The sequence below is a fragment of the Salmo salar genome, chromosome 18, assembly GCF_965601325.2.
Source record: "Salmo salar chromosome 18, fSalSal1, whole genome shotgun sequence".
Classification (NCBI taxonomy): Eukaryota; Metazoa; Chordata; class Actinopteri; order Salmoniformes; family Salmonidae; genus Salmo; species Salmo salar.
Genome location: NC_138308.1, coordinates 85,507,966 through 85,532,553, shown reverse-complemented (window position 1 = coordinate 85,532,553; position 24,588 = coordinate 85,507,966). Strand labels below are relative to the sequence as shown.

The window sequence follows — 24,588 nt, the reverse complement described above, 5'->3', positions numbered from 1 at the left end:
AAATTGAAGTTTTCGAATTTTCGAGGAGTTTGTATTTCGCGCCACGCCTTATCACTGGATATTGGAGTGGTGTTCCGCTAGCAGAACGTCTAGATGTAAGAGGTTCTTAAAACTAAGTACATTAATCCGCTTTACACGGGGTGTAAAGCCTGACATATATAAGCAGCGTGTGAGTTTAAAGTTTGGGTAAGATACATTTTCACCAGAAAAATGCACCTTTATAATAAAAGTATTATAAGCTTTTTAGTGTTTTCCACTAATTATAGCCTACTACCATGTGCGCATTGCTGCGCTTATAATGTGAAGAAATAGCCTAATTGCCTAACATTTTAAGCTAAGTGTTCTGATCTGTTGGGTCAGTCATATTGCGTAAGAAAAGTTTTTTTGTATTAATTTGGGATCTATCACATCCCACAACTGGCCCAGACTATGTTTGGAATATTTATTTATCACACAGAACAGAATAGGTTGACTTTTGCACTATGGGGGATAGTAGATTGACATAGACTAGTGCTTTTGCTGTTCGTTAGGCCTCCTCTTCTGGTTGGCTGACGAAAAGTAAATGTGGACAGTTCTTCCAATAACTTAAATATGAATCTTTGAATTGGATAAGGACGCGCGCAGTTGTGTCCCCGAAGTGTCGGTCTTCACTTGTAGCCTGTGAGAAAGACCCGATCAAGTGATGGAGATCCATGCTAGTGAGAGGTGATTCAGAGCAAGCAGCACTCAGGGAGAAGGGCACAACGGCTACTGGCTGCAAAAGGCATGACATTTTTTAGGGTGCATTACGGCCACACAAAGGGAATGCCACTGTAAAATTCTAGGCGGCATCAAGTGCTTGTCAAATTGTGAATGAGTGACTGATGTAGTGTGTACAGCCTGCACCAAAAAACTAAGCAGAGCTCATGCCTTTAAAGCAACGTTTTTCAAATCATTAGAGTCGCATCATGCAGCCTCACAATGTATTAGACATCTAAACATATAGCCCAACATTTGTAGAAGAATTAAAGTTACATGAATAACTAAATTAAGCATATAGGAATACCTATTTCTTTGTTAACCGCTAAACATAAAATACCCGCATGTGCGCACTTCCTCAAATCTATTGGAGAAAATATCCTTTCTATTTTATTCAGCTTTGTTCAATTTTATTCTTCATACTATAAAATAATGCAACGGAATTAAGCAAATCTTGTCTGCTAAATGAACTAGTGTAGCCCACATGAATTTGGCATTGTCACGGCTGTCTGAAGAATGGGACCAAAGTGCAGCGTGTGTATCGTTCCACATTTTTATTTAAACTGTGAAACTATGCAAGATATAAAAATAAACGACTAAACAAAATAACAAACCATGACGAAGAGGTGAAACATACACTACCTCAAAATAATCTCCCACAAACCCAGGTGGGAAAAACAACCACATAAATATGATCCCCAATTAGAAACAACGATGACCAGCTGCCTCTAATTGGAGATCACCCCCCCCCCCCAAAGAAAACAGAGAAATACAACAACTAGAACCCCACATAGAAATACATAAACTAGACAAACCCCAACATAGAAAAAAGAAACTAGATCCAACATAGACATAAATAAACTAGACAAAACCCTCTGTCACGCCCTGACCTACTCTACCATAGAAAAATAAAAGCTTTCTATGGTCAGGACGTGACAGGCATAGCCAGATCAGGACCTAAAATAAGGACATCTCAAAGTATGCTATTCTATTCTTCTGAAATAGACTACATTTTCTTAATATCATGCTTCTTTAGACCTGTCTAAAATAAATAATGGATTTATTGTGAATTAGTAGGCTATGTTACGTTGACTTATTAGACTTTTTAAATGTTAACGTTCCAAAGGTCTGCACCAATGGCTTGTATGTGTGGAAGCCAGGAGATGCTAAATGTGTTTATGTTAATTAACGGTCAACTACCTTGACACCGACAGTTATTTGCTTGACTATCATCGGCTGATGAAATTTTGTGACCGCCACAGCCCTAACCTGACCCAGCCCTAACTCTAGCTGTAGCCCTAATCCTAACCTGAAGTGAATGTCTTTCACCTATAAGGCTGAGCAATGCGGGACATCACCCTGTTTTGGTGATGACCAGTGGGTCTGAGTTCTCCTCCCCATTCAGAAGATGTGGGCTGAAATATGGATATATTTCCCCAATAAAGGAATACCCAGTGAAAGAATGTATGTGAGCCTTAGCCTCCACATCATAAAAAGACACCAACCCCTCCTCATAATCCACAAACACCCCCACCTTCTGGGGCTTTTCTCTCAGTGACAACAGAAAAGGGGGGTCCCCCAAGGCTCCGTATTTGGCACCATTATAATTCACTATTGCCCAGTAACCGTTAGTAGGATTCACAGAGAGCTTCCCCTTCCTGTTGGCATCTCCTCTTGCTATTCCCAGATCCCAACCCGTCTTGTTGCCGACATCCACCTCCCAGTATGATCTCCCAGAGGTTAGCTTGTTTTGTCCTAGGACGCTGCCGAAGTGATCGAAGCGATGCGGACAGTCAGGGAGGTCCTGTATCTTTCCTCCATCTCTCACTTCTTTCCCGTCCTCAGATAGAATCAGCTGTGTGTTTGCTGTGTCCGGGTCCAATGTCACGTCAACTGAATAACATCATATATGGTTGTTATTGATATGAAAAGATATATGGGCATATAGAAGGCCTATCAGTTGGCCTGAATGAGGTTAACATGTGGCCTACTACAAAATGAATGTGGTTGAGATGTACTCTAAAATATTCGTATACTAATGTAGTTTTACACTGAAATAAAAACAATATACACCTGCAAACTTCAGGATCCTCTTAAGTTCTGTGGAAGAAATCACATATTTGGGCTGTCAGGGTACTTGCAACATATCAAGCTAAACAGAAAAACACTGGAAAGTAGTCCGATAATATTTACAGTTGAAGTCAGAAGTTTACATACACAACTCGTTTTTTAACCACTCCACAAATTTCTTGTTAACAAACTATAGTTTTGGCAAGTCGGTTAGGACATCTACTCTGTGCATGACACAAGTAATTTTGCCAACAATTGTTTACAGACAGATTATTTCACTTATAATTCACTGTATCACAATTCCAGTGGGTCAGAAGTTTACATACACTAACTTGACTGTGCCTTTAAACAGCTTGGAAAATTCCAGAAAATGATGTCATGGCTTCAGAATCTTCTGATAGGCTGATTGACATCATTTGAGTCAATTGGAGGTGTACCTGTGGATGTATTTCAAGGCCTTCCTTCAAACTCAGTGCCTCTTTGCTTGACATCATGGGAACATCCAAAGAAATCAGCCAAGACCTCATAAAAAAAATTGTAGACCACCACAAGACTGGTTCATTCTTGAGAGCAATTTCCAAACGCCTGAAGGAACCACGTTCATCTGCACAAACAATAGTACGGAAGTATAAACACCATGGATCCAAGCAGCCGTCATACCGCTCAGGAAGGAGACGCGTTCTGGAGACGTGTTCTGTCTCCTTGAGATTAACGTACTTCAGAGCAAAGGACCTTGTGAAGATGCTGGAGGAAACGGGTACAAAAGCATCTATATCCATAGAAAAACGAGTCCTATATCGACATAACATTAGCATTAGCATCGAACTGCCCCCGCGATATGCAACTTTTTAGGGAAGTTAGAAACCAATACACACAGGCAGTTAGAAACGCCAAGGCTAGCTTTTTCAAACAGAAATTCGCTTCGTGCAACTCCAACTCTAAAAAGTTCTGGGACATTGTAAAGTCCATGGAGAATAAGAACACCTCCTCCCAACTGCCCACTGCACTGAGGATAGGAAACTCTGTCACCACCGATAAGCCCACTAAAATTGAGAATTTCAATAAGCATTTTTCTACGGCTGGCCATGCTTTCCACCTAACTACCCCTACTGCATTCAACAGCACTTCACCCCCCACAGCTACTCGCCCAAGCCTCCCCCATTTCTCCTTCTACCAAATCCATTCAGCTGATGTTCTGAAAGAGCTGCAAAATCTGGACCCCTACAAATCAGCTGGGCTTGACAATCTGGACCCTTTCTTTCTAAAATTATCTGCCGAAATTATTGCAACCCCTATTACTAGCCTGTTCAACCTCTCTTTTGTGTCATCTGAGATTCCCATAGATTGGAAAGCAGCTGCTGTCATCCCCCTCTTCAAAGGAGGTGACACTCTTGACCCAAATTGCTACAGACCTATATCCATCCTACCCTGCCTTTCTAAGGTCTTCGAAAGCCAAGTCAACAAACAGATTACCGACCATTTAGAATCCCACCGCACCCTCTCCGCTATGCAATCTGGTTTCAGAGCTGGTCATGGGTGCACCTCAGCCACGCTCAAGGTCCTAAACGACATCGTAACCGCCATCGATAAGAAACAATACTGTGCTGCCGTATTCATTGACCTGGCCAAAGCTTTTGACTCTGTTAATCACCACATCCTCATCGGCAGACTCAGTAGCCTTGGTTTCTCAAATGATTGCGTCGCCTGGTTCACCAACTACTTCTCTGACAGAGTTCAGTGTGTCAAATCGGAGGGCCTACTGTCTGGACCTCTGGCAGTCTCTATGGGGGTACCACAGGGTTCAATTCTTGGGCCAACTCTTTTCTCTGTATACATAAATGATGTCGCTCTTGCTGCTGTTGAATCTCTGATCCACCTCTACGCAGACGACACCATTCTGTACACTTCTGGCCCTTCTTTGGACACTGTGTTAACAACCCTCCAGTCGAGCTTCAATGCCATTCAACTCTCCTTCCGTGGTCTCCAACTGCTCCTAAACACAAGTAAAACTAAATGCATGCTCTTCAACCGATCGCTGCCTGCACCTGCCCGCCTGTCCAGCATCACTTCTCTGGACGGTTCTAACTTAGAATTTGTGGACAACTACAAATACCTAGGTGTCTGGTTAGACTGTAAACTCTCCTTCCAGACTCACATCAATCATCTCCAATCCAAAGTGAAATCTCGAATTGGCTTCCTATTTCGCAACAAAGCATCCTTCACTCATGCTGCCAAACATACCCTCGTAAAACTGACCATCCTACCAATCCTCGACTTCGGCGATGTCATTTACAAAATAGCTTCCAATACCCTACTCAACAAGCTGGATGCAGTCTATCACAGTGCCATCCGTTTTGTCACCAAAGCCCCATATACTACCCACCACTGCGACCTGTACGCTCTCGTTGGCTGGCCTTCGCTTCATAATCGTCGCCAAACACATTGGCTCCAGGTCATCTACAAGACCCTGCTAGGTAAAGTCCCCCCTTATCTCCGCTCACTGGTCACCATAGCAGCACCCACCTGTAGCACGCGCTCCAGCAGGTATATCTCTCTGGTCACCCCTAAAGCCAACTCCTCCTTTGGTCGTCTCTCCTTCCAGTTCTCTGCTGCCAATGACTGGAACGAACTACAAAAATCTCTGAAACTGGAAACACTTATCTCCCTCACTAGCTTTAAGCACCAGCTGTCAGAGCAGCTCACAGATCACTGCACCTGTACATAGCCCATCTATAATTTAGCCCAAACTACTACCTCTTCCCCTACTGTATTTATTTATTTTATTTATTTTGCTCCTTTGCACCATATTATTTATATTTTATCTCTGAACTTTCTTCAAACTACAAATCTACCATTCCAGTGTTTTTCTTGCTATACTTTATTTACTTTGCCACCATGGCATTTTTTTGCCTTTACCTCCCTTATCTCACATCATTTGCTCACATTGTATATAGTCTTATTTTTTTTTCTACTGCATCATTGATTGTATGTTGTTTTACTCCATGTGTAACTCTGTGTTTTTGTATGTTGTCGAACTGCTTTGCTTTATCTTGGCCAGGTCGCAATTGTAAATGAGAACTTGTTCTCAACTTGCCTACCTGGTTAAATAAAGGTGAAATAAAATAAAAATAAAATAAATAAAAATAACCTGAAAGGCCGCTCAGCAAGGAAGAAGCCTCTGCTCCAAAACCGCCAGAAACCGCAACTGCACATGGGGACAAAGATTGTACTTTTTGGAGAAATGTCCTCTGGTCTGATGAAACAGAAATAGAAGGGTTGGCCATAATGACCATCGTTATGTTTGGAGGAAAAAGGGGGAGGCTTGCAAGCCGAAGAACACCATCCCAACCATGAAGCACAGTGGTGGCAGCACCATGTTGTGGGGGTGCTTTGCTGCAGGAGGGACTGGTGTACTTCACAAAATAGATGGCATCATGAGGGAGAAAAATTATGTGGATATATTGAAGCAACATCTCAAAACATCAATCAGGAAGTTAAGGCTTGGTCGCAAATGGGTCTTCCAAATGGACAATGACCCCAAGCATACTTCCAAAGTTGTGGCAAAATGGCTTAAGGACAACAAAGTCAAGTTATTGGAGTGGCCATCACAAAGCCCTGATCTCAATCCTATAGAACATTTGTGGGCAGAACTGAAAAAGTGTGTGTGAGCAAGGAGGCCTACAAACCTGACTCCGTTATACCAGCTCTGTCAGGAGGAATGGGCCAAAATTCACCCAACTTATTGTGGGAAGCTTGTGGAAGGCTACCCGAAACATTTGACCCAAGTTAAACAATTTAAAGGCAATGCTACCAAGGACTAATTGAGTGTATGTAAACTTCTAACCCACTGGGAATGTGATGAAAGAAATAAAAGCTGAAATAATCATTCTCTCTACTATTATTCTGACATTTCACATTCTTAAAATAAAGTGGTGATCCTACTGACCTAAGACAGGAGATTTTTACTAGGATTAAATGTCAGGAATTGTGAAAAACTGAGTTTAAATGTACTTGGCTAAGGTGTATGTAAACTTCCGACTTCAACTGTATTATTTTTAGTACGGTTTATATTGTCTCAATCTTTTACCAACTGAGGAGAGCTTCTCCAGCTCGTGCTTGATTCTCTCCGTCATGGTCGACCAGCTGCTTCTCATGGTGCCAAAGGAGAGTGTAGTATCAATGGAGGCCTCAGTCCAGTCTCTGCCATCACCCAGCCCCGACAGGGATGGGAAAGTCTTGTGGCGAGACGGATGGAGGGACAAGGGAAAGAAAGAGAGGGAGACAGGAATCAATAGAGAGAAAGAGACACATTAACAGAGATAGATGACAAAGTTAATTGAATACTTGTTTTTCATTATACTGTATCATTATTATGAAATTCAAATTCAACCATTTTTAGACAGACAATAGACACTCCAGTCTAGTACAATCCATGTACTGTATTTCACACAATACTGGTACACAAACATCAGCTAACATTGGAACAGCTTGCAGAATGTTCAGAGTGTGGTGCCAGTGGAGATCATGTGTGGATCATATATTAAAAGGGTTATGTCAAAGTAAAATTACTCACCTGCAGGAAGTGAATGTGATCCTTGAGGTCAGCAACAACCTGCAATTGACCAATGGTTTCTTTCAGTTCTCTGATCTCTCTCTTCAGCTCCTGGGTGAGTTCTCCTGCCTCTCTCTCCACCTCCTGCTGCCTCTCCTCCATGGGCCTGAGAGCATCTAGATGGGTCTCCTCTACAGCTGCTATCACTGCTTTGAACACAGAGTCAATCTCCCTCCTCTCCCTGTCCACGTGGGCCTAGAGGATGGATGGTGGACAACAACTCAGTATTAACTCAATGTCTCTCTCCCTCCTGTGTTTTTGTCTCTGTCTGCCTCACTTTTCACTGTACATTTCTCTCTGTGCTTGTCTCACTGTCTGTGTTTCATGTTTCTCTTTCTCCCTGTCTATGTGCAACAGGTCTCTCTTTCTCCCTGTCCCTGTGCAACAGGTCTCTCTTTCTCCCTGTCCCTGTCTATGTGCAACAGGTCTCTCTTTCCCCCTGTCTATGTGCAACAGGTCTCTCTTTCTCCCTGTCTATGTGCAACAGGTCTCTCTTTCTCCCTGTCTATGTGCAACAGGTCTCTCCGCCTGTCTCATGGTTAAATATGTCACTGTTACAGTCCTCCATCTTTGTGTTTGCAGGTAGACATGTAGTGACTCACTCTGACTCACACAAGACTACCCTTACAGGTATAGTTCCTCATGTCTTTGTGCATACGGTCCAGATTATTTGTACTATCTTGGTTCCCTCTCTCTGTGCTTGTAACACAGTCTCATGTGTACTGTTACAGTCCTCCATCTCTGTGTTTGCAGGTAAACAGGTAGTACCTCACTCTGACTTAACCAGGCCTCACCTTGCACTGCTCCACAGACACCCTGATCTCCTCCACCTTTCTCTCCCTCTCCAGGATCCTCCCCTGCATATCAGCCTTGGTGCTCTCCAGGTTACCCTAGGACATACAAACATGTACAGACACACACACAATGAAACTACCTCATGGTTTTGTGTTAGGTTATTTGATGTTTTCATCACTCAATACACACTCTCATTCAGACCCACTCAATACTACACACTTTTTAAACACAACGAAACATCTACAGAGTTTATTGAACCAATTGAATATATGACAGCATGAAAACCCATTGAAAATATGACAATATGACACCTTCTTCCTGTCCCACTCCATTTCCACAGAGATGACCTCGTGACCCTCCTCCACGCAGAGGGCACAGACACAGCGCCCCTCTGCTCTGCTATACAGCTCCAGGGGACGACCGTGGGTCAGACACGCCCTCCCGTCCAGGTCCTTCACAGGGGCCACCAGCCTGTTTATACATTTTAAACAATACAACATTTTAGTTCCTTTTGTTGACTGGAAAGTGTATGTTATTTTGTTGTCCTGTCCTATCCATCTATCTAAGTGTGTGTTTTCTGATGAAGTTTTCTATGCAATTTTCTGTATTTCTACAGATTTATTGTGACCTGTTAGCAAAAATCAATCAAGTCAAAGTAAACCAAGCCATTCAGGACATCCACAGGGGCCACCAACCTGTGGCCCTTCAGCCTGCCTGCTGAGGTGTGGGGGCCCAGGTGAGTCTCGCAGTATGAGGCTAGACACACCAGACAGGACTTTTGGGCCTTTAGCTTCCTCTCAGTGCAGACGTCACAGGCCACCTCACCTGGAGCTCCAGAATACTCCCCTGGCTTCCTCTCCTGGGCCTTCTTCAACTCCTGAATGAGAGTACTGAGGATGATGTTCACCTGTGGGTGATATTGTGCTTTGTTTATCAATTTGATGCTCTTACTGTTTATTATCTATCCTGTTGCCTAGTCACTTTATGTAAATATGTATGTATGTAAATATCTACCTCGTACCCCTGCACATCGACTCGGTACTGGTACCAAGTCTATATAGCTAAGTTATCATTACTCATTGTGTATTTATTCCTTGTGTTATTATTTTTCTATGTATTCCTTGTGTAATATTTGTTCTACTATTTCTAAATTTGTTCTCTCTGCATTGTTGGGAAGGGCCCATAAGTAAGCATTTCCCTGTTAGTTTACAGCTCGGTTAGTCTACAAATCATTTGATTTCATTTTAGTACAATACATCCCCCCCAAACAACAGGTTGATGTAGTGGGGGAAAATGGCTGAGACAGGAAGTGTTATATTGACTTTATCTGGCATGAATTCACCTGTGGGTTCCTCCTCAGATGCTCCTTGCAGACGGGGCATATGAGGTCATTGAAGTGGAGGTTGCATTCCAGGCAGGTCTGGCAGAAGGTGTGACCACAGGGGGTGGTGACCGGGTCCTTAAACAGGCCCCGACAGATGGAGCAGTTGAGGTGCTGCTCAATCAGGACAGGGGTGTTGATGGAGATGGAGACTGCAGATGAGAAGGCCATGTCTGATATGGGACGTTAGAGATATCAGATCCATTATTCATCGTTCATTAAACAGACAGTCTGCAGTTGCTACATCTTTTTAAATGCCTCATGAGCTTAGTTCAACTGTAGTACTCCATCACAACCCAAAATATAAGCTTGTTTTACGCCAATGTTTGGAAACAAACACTATGTATCCTCAAAACATGGTTAAAACTATCATCTTGATATAATGGATGGTCAGCCCTTGCATCCATAGGTCTGTCTATGAATTTAGGAATGGTTACATTTCTCCAGCCCCATTGATAAGCTTTTTACCGAAACAGGGGTGGGAATCACACTTTGTTATTGTTTCAACTGCTGATTGCCCCTTTAAGAGACTAAAACACATATTAGAGATGCATTGTTGGTGGTGCACAGTTTGGGTTTTGCCCTAGCAGTACACAGCTGATTCAAATAATCAATGTTTTTTATTTGAATCAGATGTTTAGTGTTAGGGCAAAAACCAAAACGTGCACCCCATGAGGTCCCCAGGACCGAGTTTGGAAAACGCTGCTTTACAGAATAGTCACAACTTTGCTGTGTAACTGAGGCACTAAAATGAACCGTGTTTGGTCGTCCTCTGCTGGTACAGGGACAGTACAACACCATCCTGATGTCTACAGTACATTGTCTATTGAGGTATTTGCATCAGTCAAATGAGATTTCACAGTGAGACATATAGGTATGCCCACATATGGTATGACCACTGACACACCCATGTAACGAGAGACGCCTCTAAGACACTGTGTGTATACCTACCTACCTACTGTACCTACTGACCTACCTACCTACTGTACCTACCTACCTACTTTCCTACTGACCTACCTACCTACTAACCTACCTACCTACTGACCTACCTACCTACTGACCTACTTTCCTACTGACCTACTTTCCTACTGACCTACCTACCTACTGTACCTACCTACCTACTGACCTACCTACCTACTGACCTACCTACCTACTGACCTACCTACCTACTGTACCTACCTACCTACTGTACCTACCTACCTACTGACCTACCTACCTACTGTACCTACGTACCGTACTGACCTACCTACCTACTGACCTACCTACCTACTGACCTACCTACCTACTGACCTACCTACCTACTGTACCTACGTACCGTACTGACCTCCTTTTGACTATTTCATGGATTATTGAATGAGGCTAATTGTTGGCTAGTTTTGATACAGAAATAATAATTTAAGTAGTTTTACCATAGTCCTTCAAAGTATAATATGTCTATCAACAGTATTACACCATCTCATAATGTATTACATCTATCGTACCTGTACATGATCAATAACAAACAATCAATAATACATGACAGTTGAACATCATTCTTTGACATCCTATATCAACACATCCTGACGGTAGTATAATGTACACATAAAAGTCATACAATCTGTTTTTAGTATAAGAAAAAGGGTACTACCTTTCAGCTGATGCGATCTTCCTTTACTTTAGGCTCATATACTCCCTGTGTATTGGATCTCTATTTCTCTCTGTCTTGAGTTTAGTTTCTGAAAACATAATAAATCCACACCCCTTTCCCTGAATCAGGTATTTCTACATCAGTACCAGTGTGGGCCTATGCAAACATGTGTGGAAAACCTGTGTGTGTGTGTGTGTGTGTGTGTGTGTGTGTGTGTGTGTGTGTGTGTGTGTGTGTGTGTTTTATGCTTGAAAGTCAAAAATGTGTCTTTGCGTGCAGATTTGTTACCAAAGTTTCACTTCTGTGGCATTACGTTATGTTAACAACAAGCTGCAGTATTTATACAAGACAAAGACAAACTATGCTAACTGCACAATCACAAAATGGTGACAACCCTGTGTAAAACTTGATTGGTGGGTCATACTGTTTTCTGGCAAAGTTCAAAATAATTAAACACAAATTATAAGAAGCCATACATTTTAGTGGTGAGCTGTTTGTTCACCTGCAATTTTTATTTTATTTTATCTTTATTTAACTAGGCAAGTCAGTTAAGAACAAATTCTTATTTTCAATGACGGCCTAGGAACAGTGGGTTAACTGCCTTGTTCAGGGGCAGAACGACAGATTTGTACCTTGTCAGCTCAGGGATTCGAACTTGCAACCTTTCGGTTACTAGTCCAACACTCTAACCGCTAGGCTACCCTGCCGCCCCGCTAATAACCCATCTAATAACCCATCTGCAACAGCCTGACTATATGTAATAAAGTCAAACTCTGAGGCCCGCACTCAACCCTAACCCACAAATATAGACAATGCGCTACAGTCAAAGACGGCAGAAAGGTTTTTTGACAGCGGTTGCAGGATTTATTTTTTGCTTGATTAAGATATGTTCCTGCTTATAATTTCGGATATTTGGGTAGGCTATATGTTAGTCAACGTGTCTATAGTTAGATACATGTAGCTTCTCTTTTGTCATAATATGTTGTAATAGAAGACTAAATATACCCCTGTGAAACAGAATAATGTAATAATTTGATAGAATGAATGCTTCAATCTATATAGTGAATATCAGTAAAGTTCTCTGTCATCGTTCGAGGAGTAAAGACGTTTAGGGACTGGTGAGAAAATACCATATCGCAAACGTTTTTACCAAATGTCCAAAATGTCCAAATGACATCAGTTTGACCGATGGTAAGGAAAAAGAAAGCTGTGAAAACAACCCAACGTGTTTCTGATAAGATTTCAGTTAAGTTTCAGTTCTCGAGTCAAGTTTCAGTTCTCGACTCCTGTAGCTGGACTGCCGCTCGGGCCTGATGAATGTTTCCCCGCCTTGTCATCTGTCCCTATCCGAATGGCCTGTGCTACCTGGAACTTGCCTGCCAAGAAAGACGTCTCCATCTGCTTCTCCTCCTCCGTCTTGTAGTGGAGTAGACGAAGAACAGCAAGATGATTGTTTCAATCAGCGCTGGTCCCATGTCACAAGTCGTGGAAACAGAAGGCAGCGGCATGCTGCTAAGCGGACAGGAGTGTGTGCGAGGGGTTCGGAGCAGATAGACATAAGTTATAGCTTCGCTGTACTGGTGGTACCTGATCGACCTGTGCCTATATCGTTGGGATTGCCTGTGTCTGCGACGGCTGTGCTGATTTCATCAACGCTGACTCCTGCAGCGGCTTCGTCGTCAAGTTTGGAACCTTTCCCTCTCTCTGGATCTGACGGGGCACTGCCTGCTATGGGAGGTCTGGATCTATCCCCGGGAGCAGCGGGCGTATGCTATCCTGCTACTCATAGGCCTGTGAAAGGTTCAACGAATTGTGTGAGGGGTAGGAATGGGTGGATTTCTCCATCTCCATCCCCTTGTATTGGGAAGTTCAATGATGAGAAATGTCTCAGTACCTGAGTGTAATATTCATATGTGAATACATACTGAATTATAATTGGATGCATTTTACCGCCGTATCATACTGTGCGGTGATTGGTTAAGACCACCCAGACGGTTAGGTCATCGTCAGTTGATCGTGGTTGGAGATAGGCTAACATGTAGTTGTAGCTAGTTAATAAAGAGTTATGTTAAGAAACATCCTGTAGTTCTGCGTTTTATTATTTTGTACAAAGCGTACAAAACAAGACATGGTGTCAGAGTAAATGATCTTAAAAGATGGATTTTTCTGGAGTTCCTTCACCTCGAATGGACTGGGAGTCTACAAAGTTACCCGATGCATGGCGTAAGTACAAACAGCATGTGGAGCTAATGTTCACGGGTCCTCTGAAGGAAAGAGGAGAAGAGGAAAAATGTAGCTACCTGCTCCTCTGGATCGGTGAAAAAGGGAGAGATATTTACAACACATGGACACTTACCGAGGCTGAATCAAAGGTACTGAAAACATACTACGATCGTTTTGAAGCATATGTTGTGCCGAAGACTAATACAATTTTCGCTAGGTACAAATTCCATGAGAAAGTACAGGGAGCTAGCGAGTCTTTTGAACAGTTTGTGACTGAGCTGCGTCTGCTTGTGAAAGACTGTGATTATGCAAACAAGGATGAGATGGTCAGGGACCGTATTGTATTTGGAATACACTCACCGCGAGTGAGAGAGAAACTTTTGAACGTTGGGTTTGAGCTAACGCTGGACAAAGCTATCGACATAGCCAGATCTCACGAGCTAGCACAGGCTCAGATGAAAACCATTTCGCGCGGCAGCACGAGCGCATCACGTGAACAAGCAGTGCACGCAGTCAGGCAGAATTCAAAGCACACCTCCGGTGCCCAGAGAGAGCGTTTCAGAACGGAGAGAGACATAACTCCAAAACAGAGCGACACAGACTCAAAACGCCCCAAAACATGTGGATATTGTGGATACAAAGTGCATGGCGAACAAGGAAATTGCCCAGCTAAAGGCAAACAGTGTACTAAATGTGGTAAATGGAATCACTTTGCAAAAGTGTGCAGAGCTTACCGTGGAAAAACAGTACACACAGTGAGTGAAGATGAAATGTCAATCAAAGAGTCAAATGATGATGAACTGTTTATTGATTCAGTGACACAGAAAAGTCACATATCAGAGACAGAGCAAACCTTTGCTGACATTGAGATAGGAACACAAGGCACAAAGCTAAAGTTCAAACTAGACACTGGTGCACAAGTAAACATTATTCCTCTGAATAAGTACCGCAGCTTGACATCTGAGTGCGAGCTACAGCCCACCATGCGCAGACTGACTGGTTATGGTGGTGAACAGCTCCCGGTAAAAGGCACATGCACTTTCAAATGCAAATACAAAGAAAGTGACATGATGTTGGACTTTTACGTTGTTGACACTAGAGCACCTGCAGTGCTAGGTCTTAAAGCATGTTTAGACATGGACCTCATCAAGCTAGTTTTATCAGTAACAGCACCAGTAGAGACAGAAAATGTACTGGAGGAGTTTGCTGATGTCTTTACAGGAATAGGATTATTCCCAGGAGAATGTACCATTCACCTTGACCCAGACGCAACCCCTGTGGTCTACCCACCGAGAAAGATTCCCCTTGCTCTCCGTGCCCGTCTGAAGAAAGAGTTGGAGAGCATGGAGCAATCTGACATAGTCACCAAGGTTACAGAACCGACTGACTGGGTAAACGCGTTAGTGGTGGTGGAGAAACCACGCACAGGCAAGCTCCGAGTATGCCTCGACCCAAGAGACTTGAACAAGGCTATCAAACGGCCCCATTACCCTTTACCGACGCTAGATGGTATCACGCACAAGCTAGCGGGAGCACACTACTTCAGTGTCATGGACGCTAGATCAGGCTACTGGGCTATCAAGCTCACAGAAGAGTCATCTAAGCTCACAACATTCAACACACCGTTTGGACGCTACAGGTTCCGTCGCCTGCCTTTTGGGATTATCTCAGCCCAAGACGAGTTTCAGCGAAAGATTGACGAAGTATATGAAGGCCTCGACAGAGTTGTGGCAATTGTGGACGACATCCTTGTTTATGGTCGAACCAAAGAGTAGCACGACCGAAACCTCCGCGCGATGCTGCAAAGGTCCCGCGAGAGAGGAGTCCGGCTCAACCCCGAGAAGAGCACAGTCAGAGGTCAGAGGTCAGCTACTTCGGACATCTTCTCACAGCGAATGGAATCAAGCCAGATCCACAGAAGATCACAGCCATAAAAGAAATGGAGCCACCAAAGAACCGTGCAGAGCTGGAAACAGTGCTTGGCATGGTCAACTACTTAGCCAAGTTCGCACCCAGCCTCTCCAATGCTAATGCACCCCTGCGTCAACTGCTAAAGCAGTCCAGTGAGTTTCTTTGGGACAAGCAACACGACATTGCTTTCCAGAATGTGAAAGACTTGATCACGAGAGAACCAGGACCAATCCTTGCCTACTACGACCCCAACAAAGAGCTCAGACTCCAAGTGGACGCGTCGAAGTATGGACTAGGTGCAGTGCTACTGCAAGAAGGAAAGCCCATCGGCTACGCTTCCAAATCTCTAACAGACTGTGAAATCAACTACGCTCAAATCGAAAAGGAGCTCTATGCCATTCTGTTCGGATGTAAACGTTTCCATCAGTACGTATATGGACGACAAGTCATTGTGGAATCCGACCACAAGCCCCTTGAGTCAATCATGAGGAAACCACTAGCTGCAGCCCCGCCAAGGCTACAGAGAATGATCCTTCAACTACAAAAATACGACTTCACAATCAGTCACCGTCCAGGCAAAGACATCCCTGTCGCAGACACACTCTCCAGGAAGTTTCTTACCTACAAGGACAGCAGCCTCAGTGAGGGCATGGACATGCAAGTGCACACTGTGTACAGCAACTTACCAGTTAGTGACACGAAACTGAAGGAGATCCAAGCAGAAACAGACAAGGACTCACAACTCACACAGCTGAGGAAAGTCATACAGGATGGATGGCCTGAGGAGAGGAGAAAATGCCCTCAGAGCGTCTCAGAATTCTGGAACCATCGTGATGAACTATCACAGATCAACGGAATCATTTTCAAAGGAGAGAAAATCATTATTCCTACCAGTCTCAGAGAAGAGATTTTGACAAAGATCCATGCTGGACACATGGGCATGGAAAAGTGCAAACAGAGAGCACGGGACATTTTGTTTTGGCCTGGAATGTGCAAACAAATAGAGGACATTGTTGGTAGATGCACCATCTGTCTTGAAAGACGCCCCTCAAACACCAAAGAGCCAATGTTACCTCATTGTATCCCAGACCGACCCTGGCAGGTTGTGGCAACCGATCTGTTCACCTGGAACAACGAGGACTACATCGTAACAGTGGACTACTACAGCAGATACTTCGAACTCGACAAGCTTCACAGCACCACATCTGCAGCTGTGATACACAAGCTGAAAGCAGCCTTTGCCAGGCATGGCATTGTAGAGACTTTAATATCTGACAATGGGCCCTGTTACAAATCAAATGAGTTTGAATCCTTCACAAAAGCATGGGAGTTCACACATGTCACCACAAGCCCACATTACCCTCAAAGTAATGGCCTTGCTGAAAAATCTGTGCAGATTGCTAAATCACTCATGGACAAAGCAAAAGCAGACAAGAGAGACCCCTACCTCAGTCTCCTTGAATACCGCAACACTCCAGTTGACAACTTCAAATCACCAGCCCAGCTGTTGATGAGCCGCAGACTTCGCTCAACCCTTCCCAGCACCAACCAGCAGCTGCAACCTGAGGTCGTCAGCTACAAGGAAATGCATGAAAAACGTGCACAGAGACAACAACAACAAAAGCGATACTACGACAGGTCAGCTAGACCACTGCCACCACTGATCGACGGAGAGTCAGTTAGAATCCAGGAGCATGGCCTTTGGAAACCAGCAGTCGTCATCCAGCCAGCTGACACTGAACGTTCATATAATGTCCGCTCAGCAGAAGGAGCGGTGTACCGCCGCAATCGTCGTCACCTACTGAACACAAAAGAACAACACACTGATGAGATGAACAGTACCCCTGAAAGAGAATGTGATGGACTAAACACACACACAGCACAACATACACCACACTTACCTGCAACACCACAAGAGCTGTTGACTGACACAGAAGCATGCTCAACATCATATCGCACAAGGTCAGGAAGAGAGGTCAAGCCCAGAGCTCTCCTCGACCTGTGAAATGTCAAAGGGTGTAGGCGGATCGCTGCCATAAAAGAGTTCCAGACTGTAAACTTGTTATTGAAAGTTCACTTGACATGCTTTGGTATTGTATTTGTTTGAAATGTTAAGATGTCATTCCTACAGTGATAGCTGAGTTGCTGAGAATCCCTTGTTTGAAAAGTTGGATCATTGTTTCAGAGTCTATGTTGATTCAGTTGGTGTATTATGCAATATAAATGGTTACTTACCTTGAGTTCAAACTACAGAGCATGTATCCAAAAGAAAAGCTTAGAATATGTAAAACATTTGTATTTTGTTTAAAAGAAGGGGGATGTAATATTCATATGTGAATACATACTGAATTATAATTGGATGCATTTTAACGCCGTATCATACTGTGCGGTGATTGGTTAAGACCACCCAGACGGTTAGGTCATCGTCAGTTGATTGTGGTTGGAGATAGGCTAACATGTAGTTGTAGCTAGTTAATAAAGAGTTATGTTAAGAAACATCCTGTAGTTCTGCGTTTTATTATTTTGTACAAAGCGTACAAAACAAGACACTGAGCAAAAACGTTATGCTATCCATGAGCATGAGTACAAGACATTAATAAGCTGCTCCCAAACATTTTAAACCTACATCAGGAAATTGACTTTACGATAGTTCATGTGGGATTAAATAATATTATGAAGGGCAGCTCACAACAGCTGAAGATGGATTTTAAAGAACTGATTGGGTCTCTGCTTGACACCAACAAACGCCCCATAATATCTGGCCCAGTGCCCTCCCCATGGCATGTAACGTTTCAGCAGACTTGTTGCCCTCCATATATAGCTACGAAACTATTGCAGCTCTGTGGGTGTAACATTTTATTGACAATTTTTATACCTTCTGGAAACAAAGCAAAGTTATGAGTAGGATGGGATACACCCAAATCATTTGGATTCCTGGATCCTTTCACAGCATTATTATATAATTTTTCTAAAAACTCTACTTTAAAACACTCTCCTGCAACCCGCCTCACCAGTTTGTGGTGCGAATATTATTATTATTTTTTTTTAAGTATTATTCACCTCAAATCTGAAATCCACAACAGAAGCTAGCCAGAAGTTAGCCAGTTCACTGGATAATGTTAGTATTCAGCTAACCACGGCTAGCGGTCATCAGCTATCCTTTTCCTCAAAAAGCAATCGTCAGTTTTGTACAACGCGACTCAGACCAGAGCATACCGGACCTATTTTCTCTCCATATCCCCGGATTTCTACCGCAAGCTCTGGACATTTACACCTGGATCTTGCAGCTAGCTAGCTGCTATCCGAGTGACTATTGGCTAACGTCGATCCCGGAGCAAACATCAATTATTCCGGAGCTAGCTAGCTGAAGAGTTCCATCAGCCACTCCTGGTCTACAATCACCTATCCGGACCCGTTTTACTGCCGATCCGGAGCCCCACTGGGCCTTCACGACTGGACTACCGACGTTATCTGCCCGAGGTCTATTTATTGCCTTTACCTCCCTTATCTCACCTCATTTGCTCACATTGTATATAGACTTATTTTTCTACTGTATTATTGACTGTATGTTTGTTTTACTCCATGTGTAACTCTGTGTTGTTGTATGTGTCGACCTGCTTTGCTTTATCTTGGCCAGGTCACAGTTGTAAATGAGAACTTGTTCTCAACTTGCCTACCTGGTTAAATAAAGGTGAAATAAATAAATAAATAAAAATATAATATTTCAACCAGGCAGGTGCGACACGAAAGTCAGAAATAGCTATATAATAAATGCCTTACCTTTGAAGATCTTCTTCTGTTGGCACTCCAAAAGGTCCCAGTTACATCACAAATGGTCCTTTTGTTCGATAAAGTCCTTCTTTATATCCATAAAAACTCAGTTTAGCTGGCGCGCTTCAGTCAATAATCCACTGGTTTCCCTCCATCAAAATGCATACAAAATGAATCCCAAACGTTACTAATAAACTTTCCAAACAAGTCAAACAACATTTATAATCAAACCTTAGGTACCCTAATACGTAAATAAATGATCAAATTTAAAACAGAGAATCGTTATTGTCTTTACCGGAGATAAATAACAAAGAACGTGCTCTCAACCACTCGCTTGGAAACACTACAGCCAAAATGGGAGCCACCTAGAAAAACTACATTTTCTGACAAATTTTTCTAAAAACCAGCATGAAACACTTTCTAAAGACTGTTTACATCTAGTGGAAGCCCTAGGAACTGCAATTTGGGATGATTTCGCCTCATGATGAAAGTGACAGCCATTGAAATCAGTGGTAGGCAGAATTTTTTTTGGGGGGGATGGTTTGTCCTCGGGGTTTCGCCTGCCATATCAGTTCTGTTATACACAGAGATTATTTTAACAGTTTTAGAAACTTTAGAGTGTTTTCTATCCAAATGAAATGCATATCCTAGCTTCTGGGCCTGAGTAACAGGCAGTTTACTTTGGCACGCTTTTCATCCGGACGTCAAAATACTGCCCCCTAGCCCAAAGAGGTTGAATAGCCATCACTTTCCGGCTACCACCCGCTTACTCAACCCTGCACCTTTGAGGCTGCTGCCCTATATACATAGACATGGAATCACTGGTCACTTTAATAATGGATCACTAGTCAATTTAATAATGTTTACATACTGCTTTACTCATCTCATATGGATATACTGTGTTCTATTCTACTGAATTTTTTGTCAATGCCACTCCGACATGCTCATCCTAATATTTAAATATTTCTTAGGGAAACCCTGTGTAAGACGACTGCTTTGTTTGAGAACCTCTGCAGCTATGTCTGTCTCTATCTCCTAGTATAGCAGTCCTTCTACAGGCACATACAGCATGACACCACAGTCTAGAAAACCACAAAAATGAAAAGTATTATATTAATACATTCATGTATGAATACTCATGATATTCATATAATATTAATACATAATAAGAAGCTAATGTCACCTACCAGTCCTTTAAGGAGGATACTATAAAGTCAAGCCCTAGGCCTACGGTGGCACAACAAGTGTGTGAGAGTGTGTGCAGTAAAGTGGCACACTCATTGGTGATCTCCTCACCCAATCACAAGGGTGAGGACACACCTTGTCACTGTCGATAAAGGGGAGGCACATTTGGACTATGAACATATAGTATTGCATCTTCCTTACCACCTATTCTAATAAACATGTCCTAAAGTGGAGCTGGTGCTTTTTGTACTTTCCCCTCTAGCAAATCTTACATATGCAAAATAAAAAAATAAAAAATGTAGATTAGAAAAATATTTATTTTGTCTTAATTTATAACATTATATACTCATAGTGTACATACAAACTAAACAACCATTGATACAGAAAGGCAACAGTGAGTGTCAACAATATTGAATTATTGTTCTACGATATGTAAAATGTGTTTTGACACTGTCAATAAAGATACATTAGAAAGAAATATTTATGGAATTTATAGAAAGTGAACCACATTATGATGCATTAGAATGACTGGAAGGGAAACTATAACATCTGATTTCTACAGTGCTAGAGCCATACAATTCATATGGTTACTCTTTAGCTTTAGAGACGGCTTGCAGGAGTGATAGGTAGCGTGCGCTTGGGTCCTCCATGCAGGAAATGACCAATGCCTCTGACTTTCTGGCCTTGCTATACACGTAAAAGTAAGGGTAGAGTTTCTCAGTGAAAGACTGGTTTGTGAAAGAGTAGATGTGAGATTTTTCATCCACGTCGTAGAAGGAGACCTGACCCCTCTCATAGTCCACATAGATCCCAATTTTTCTAGGCCTGGGGTTCAGATAAAGATTCTTAAGGGGGGAGGAATTAACCTTATAATCAAATCCATCTTTTCCCAGCGCAAAGAACCCATGCGCTGAGTTAATTTGGACATCTTCCTTCCTGTTTACTGTTTCCTTGGCAACACCTACATACCAGTCATTTCTTAGGCCCACCTGAACCTCCCAGTAATGGCGTTCAGAGTTGAAGCCTTTCTCTCCTAAAACCATGGGGTAGATGTCGAACCTGTCTGGGCTGTCAGATATGATGATCTGGGATGTTTTAGAGTGTTTGATGCGTTTGCCACCATCAAACAGGCATATCCAACGACTTGCTGTGTTCGAGTCCAGGGTGACGTCCTCTGTGGAACAGAAAATCCATAGCAACCTTACTGAAATATATAGCGCTGCGAAAAAGTATTTGCCTTTCTGATTTTCTCTATTTTTGCATATTTGTAATACTGAATGTTTTCAGTTCTTCAACTAAAACCTAATATTAGATAAAGGGAACCTGAGTTGACAAATAAAGTTATGCAACACCCAATTCCCCTGTGTGAAAAGTAATTACCCCCTTACACTCAATAACTGATTGTGCCACCGCTGCAATGACTGCAACCAAATGCTTCCTGTCATTGTTGATCAGTATCTCACATCACTGTGTAAGAATTTTGGCCCACTCTTCCATGCAGAACTGCTTTAACTCATCAATATTTGTGGGTTTTCAATAATGAACTGCTTGTTTCAAGTCCTGCCACAGCATCTCAATTGGGATTAGGTCTGGACTTTCAGTTTAGGCCAGTCCAAAACTTGAAATTGGTTGTGTTTTAACAATTTTATGTAGACTTGATTGTGGACTTTGGAAAATTGTCTTGCTGCATGAACCAGCTGTGCTTCAGCTTCAGCTAACAGATGGATGGTCTAATATTCTACTGTAGAATTATCTGATACAGAGCAGAATTCATGACCTAATCCCAATTGAGATGTTGTGACAGGACTTGAAATGAGCAGTTCATGCTTGAAAACCCACAAATGTTGCTAAGTTAAAGCAGTTCTGCATGGAAGAGTGGGACAAAATTCCTCCACAGTGATGTGAGAGACTGATCAACTATAGGAAGCGTTTGGTTGGAGTTAATGCAGCTAAATGTGGCACAACCAGTTATTGAGTGTAAGGGGGCAATTTCTTTTTCACGGCATTGGGTGTTGCATAACTTTGTTAATGAAATAAATGAAATAAGTATGTCATTGATGTGTTATTTGTTCATTCAGGTTCCCTTTTTCTAATATTAGGTTTTGGTTGAAGATCTCATAACATTCAGTGTCAAAAATATGCACAAGTCGAGAAAATTTGATAGAGGGAAAATACTTTGTCACAGCACTGTATTCACTGTTAATGGCAATTACTGCTCTGATTTAAATTTCATATTGCTTGTAGTTGAGGAATTTAGCATCTTACCTTTAAACCCCCTCATTCTCTTCAGTTCTGAAAAAATATGAAAATGATTGATCCTCCACTATATTTACATTCAGAAATATATTTTTTAATAATTTAACATAAAGCTAACCCATGTCTGTTAGCGTTTTCAGTTCTCTCTTGAATATCTCCACCAGATTGGACACAGCTCTCCTCACTATCCCAACACACAGATCTGAGTACACACTGATCTCAGAAAAGTCCTTGGTGGATGGAGGGACACGTAGGGTCAGGTAAGTCTACAGTGAAGGAGATCAGAAAGCCAACAACATTAAGTTATGTACAGTATAGTAATCTTCTGACACATTGACATCAACCACTGAGAGTGATACTGGCCTGTAGGAAGTGGAGGTGATCATCAGTGTGTGAGAGCTGCTCCAACTCAGTGCTTCTCCTCTGTAACTCAGTGATTTCCTGCTCCAGGTCATTGATGAGCCCTTCAGCCCTTTTTTCTGCTGCTGTTTGCATCGCCTCCATCACCTGCTTTAGATTGGTTTGTCTTTCTTCAACCGAACGCAACAGATTGGTGAAGAGATTCTCACTGTCCTCAATATCTTTGTTTGTACTTTTCTGTGTAATGGAAAGATGTTTACACACTATTGATTAACTGATTCAATTGTTATACCCATTTTCCCATTGATTACATTAACATTGTGTATTGATGATATTCTTTTTATTATGACATTTCTAAAGACTTACCCTAGTGAGCTCCACGGAGTGTTTGATTTCATTCACCTTCTTCTGTCTCACCTGGACCATCTTTTCAACCTCTGCTTTAGCGGCCGCAAGCTCACCCTATAGACAGACAATATTGACATAAATCAATTCTGTTTTTGCAGAAAAATAAATGTTTACTGTGTGGTTTCAACAAATCTTACCTTCTGGTGTGTTCCCATGTCTTCAATGGGCACAGTATCGTGAGACTTGTGGTCTGTCTCAGCACAAAACTGACACACACATGTCTGGTCGCTCCTACAGAACAGCTCCAGCAGCCTATCATGCTTCTTGCACATCCTGTCCTCCAGGTTCTCCACAGGGTCGATCAGCTTGTGTCTCTTCAGATTCACCACTCTCTGATGAGGCTCCAGGTGAGTCTCACAGTAAGAGGTGAGACACACCAGGCAGGACTTCAGGGCCTTGGTCTTTCTTGTAGAACAAACATCACAAGCAACCTCCCCAGGAGCAGCTAAGCATTCTGGTACATCAAGTCTTCTTCTCTTGATATGTACAGAGATCTCTTCTATCACAGAGTTGGTGGAGATCTCTGGTCTCACATAGAATCGTTTCTGACATTTTAGACACTGGCATATCTCACTGTTATCCCAGTGTCCACTAATACAAACTTTGCAGAAGGTGTGGCCACAAGGCGTGGTAACTGGATCAGTGAACACATGCAAGCAGATAGAGCACAGTAACTGCTCTTCTGGTAGAAGGCTGCTGTCAATATTCAATGATGACATCTCTATGGGGGGAGATATGTTATGATTAAATTATTATGGCTCTTGAATCATCCATATACTTTGAGTCAATATACATTTAGTCCATTTGCTTACTTTTGGTTGATAAGAAATGACTTCAACCCAAATACTGTGAAAATGCTGTAAAATACACATGTATAAATATGTATAAAAAAAGCACATGCACAACATTTTAAGCAGATGGAATTGAACTACACTGCAAGCAAAGGCTTGTACCTACATCATCATTAATAAGACTGGTCTCCATCCTGTTGAGAGTGACTCACTGTACATGCATGTAACCCAACACCTCCTGCCAATTAATTGAAACCTAAAGTTGAACATCACTTTCTTTCACTTCACTGAACAAAAGTAAAAAGTAAGGTTAAGAAAAACTACCTGTTTTGTCTTTTCTTTAGCTATATTTGTCCCGGCACACTTTTCAAACGCAGACAGGAATCATCAGGACAGGAAAGAAAACGATCACACACACATAAGAGTACTCCCTCACAACAAGATAAATGCTGTTCCTTTT

At 42.4% G+C, this 24,588-nt stretch overlaps 2 protein-coding genes across 2 annotated transcripts; both read right to left on the bottom strand.

The window, feature by feature from the left end:
• Nucleotides 1–1,277: 1,277 nt before the first annotated feature.
• Nucleotides 1,278–13,253, bottom strand: LOC106577990 (E3 ubiquitin-protein ligase TRIM21). The gene is made up of 8 exons (XM_014156496.3): nucleotides 9,558–13,253; nucleotides 8,911–9,122; nucleotides 8,527–8,686; nucleotides 8,215–8,310; nucleotides 7,382–7,615; nucleotides 6,896–7,043; nucleotides 2,812–2,838; nucleotides 1,278–2,631 (listed from the first exon to the last, which is right to left on the bottom strand). The coding sequence occupies exons 1-8, from the start codon at nucleotides 9,765–9,767 to the stop codon at nucleotides 2,093–2,095; spliced, it is 1,626 nt and encodes a 541-aa protein (XP_014011971.1). The 5' UTR covers nucleotides 9,768–13,253; the 3' UTR covers nucleotides 1,278–2,092.
• Nucleotides 13,254–20,618: 7,365 nt separating this feature from the next.
• LOC106577966 (E3 ubiquitin/ISG15 ligase TRIM25) lies at nucleotides 20,619–24,586 on the bottom strand. Its single transcript, XM_082965237.1, has 6 exons — nucleotides 24,453–24,586; nucleotides 23,475–24,058; nucleotides 23,296–23,391; nucleotides 22,688–23,166; nucleotides 22,579–22,605; nucleotides 20,619–21,487 (listed from the first exon to the last, which is right to left on the bottom strand). Exons 2-4 carry the CDS (start codon nucleotides 24,054–24,056, stop codon nucleotides 22,909–22,911), a joined length of 936 nt encoding a protein of 311 aa, XP_082821363.1. The 5' UTR covers nucleotides 24,057–24,058; nucleotides 24,453–24,586; the 3' UTR covers nucleotides 20,619–21,487; nucleotides 22,579–22,605; nucleotides 22,688–22,908.
• Between the last annotated feature and the right edge of the window lie 2 nt (nucleotides 24,587–24,588).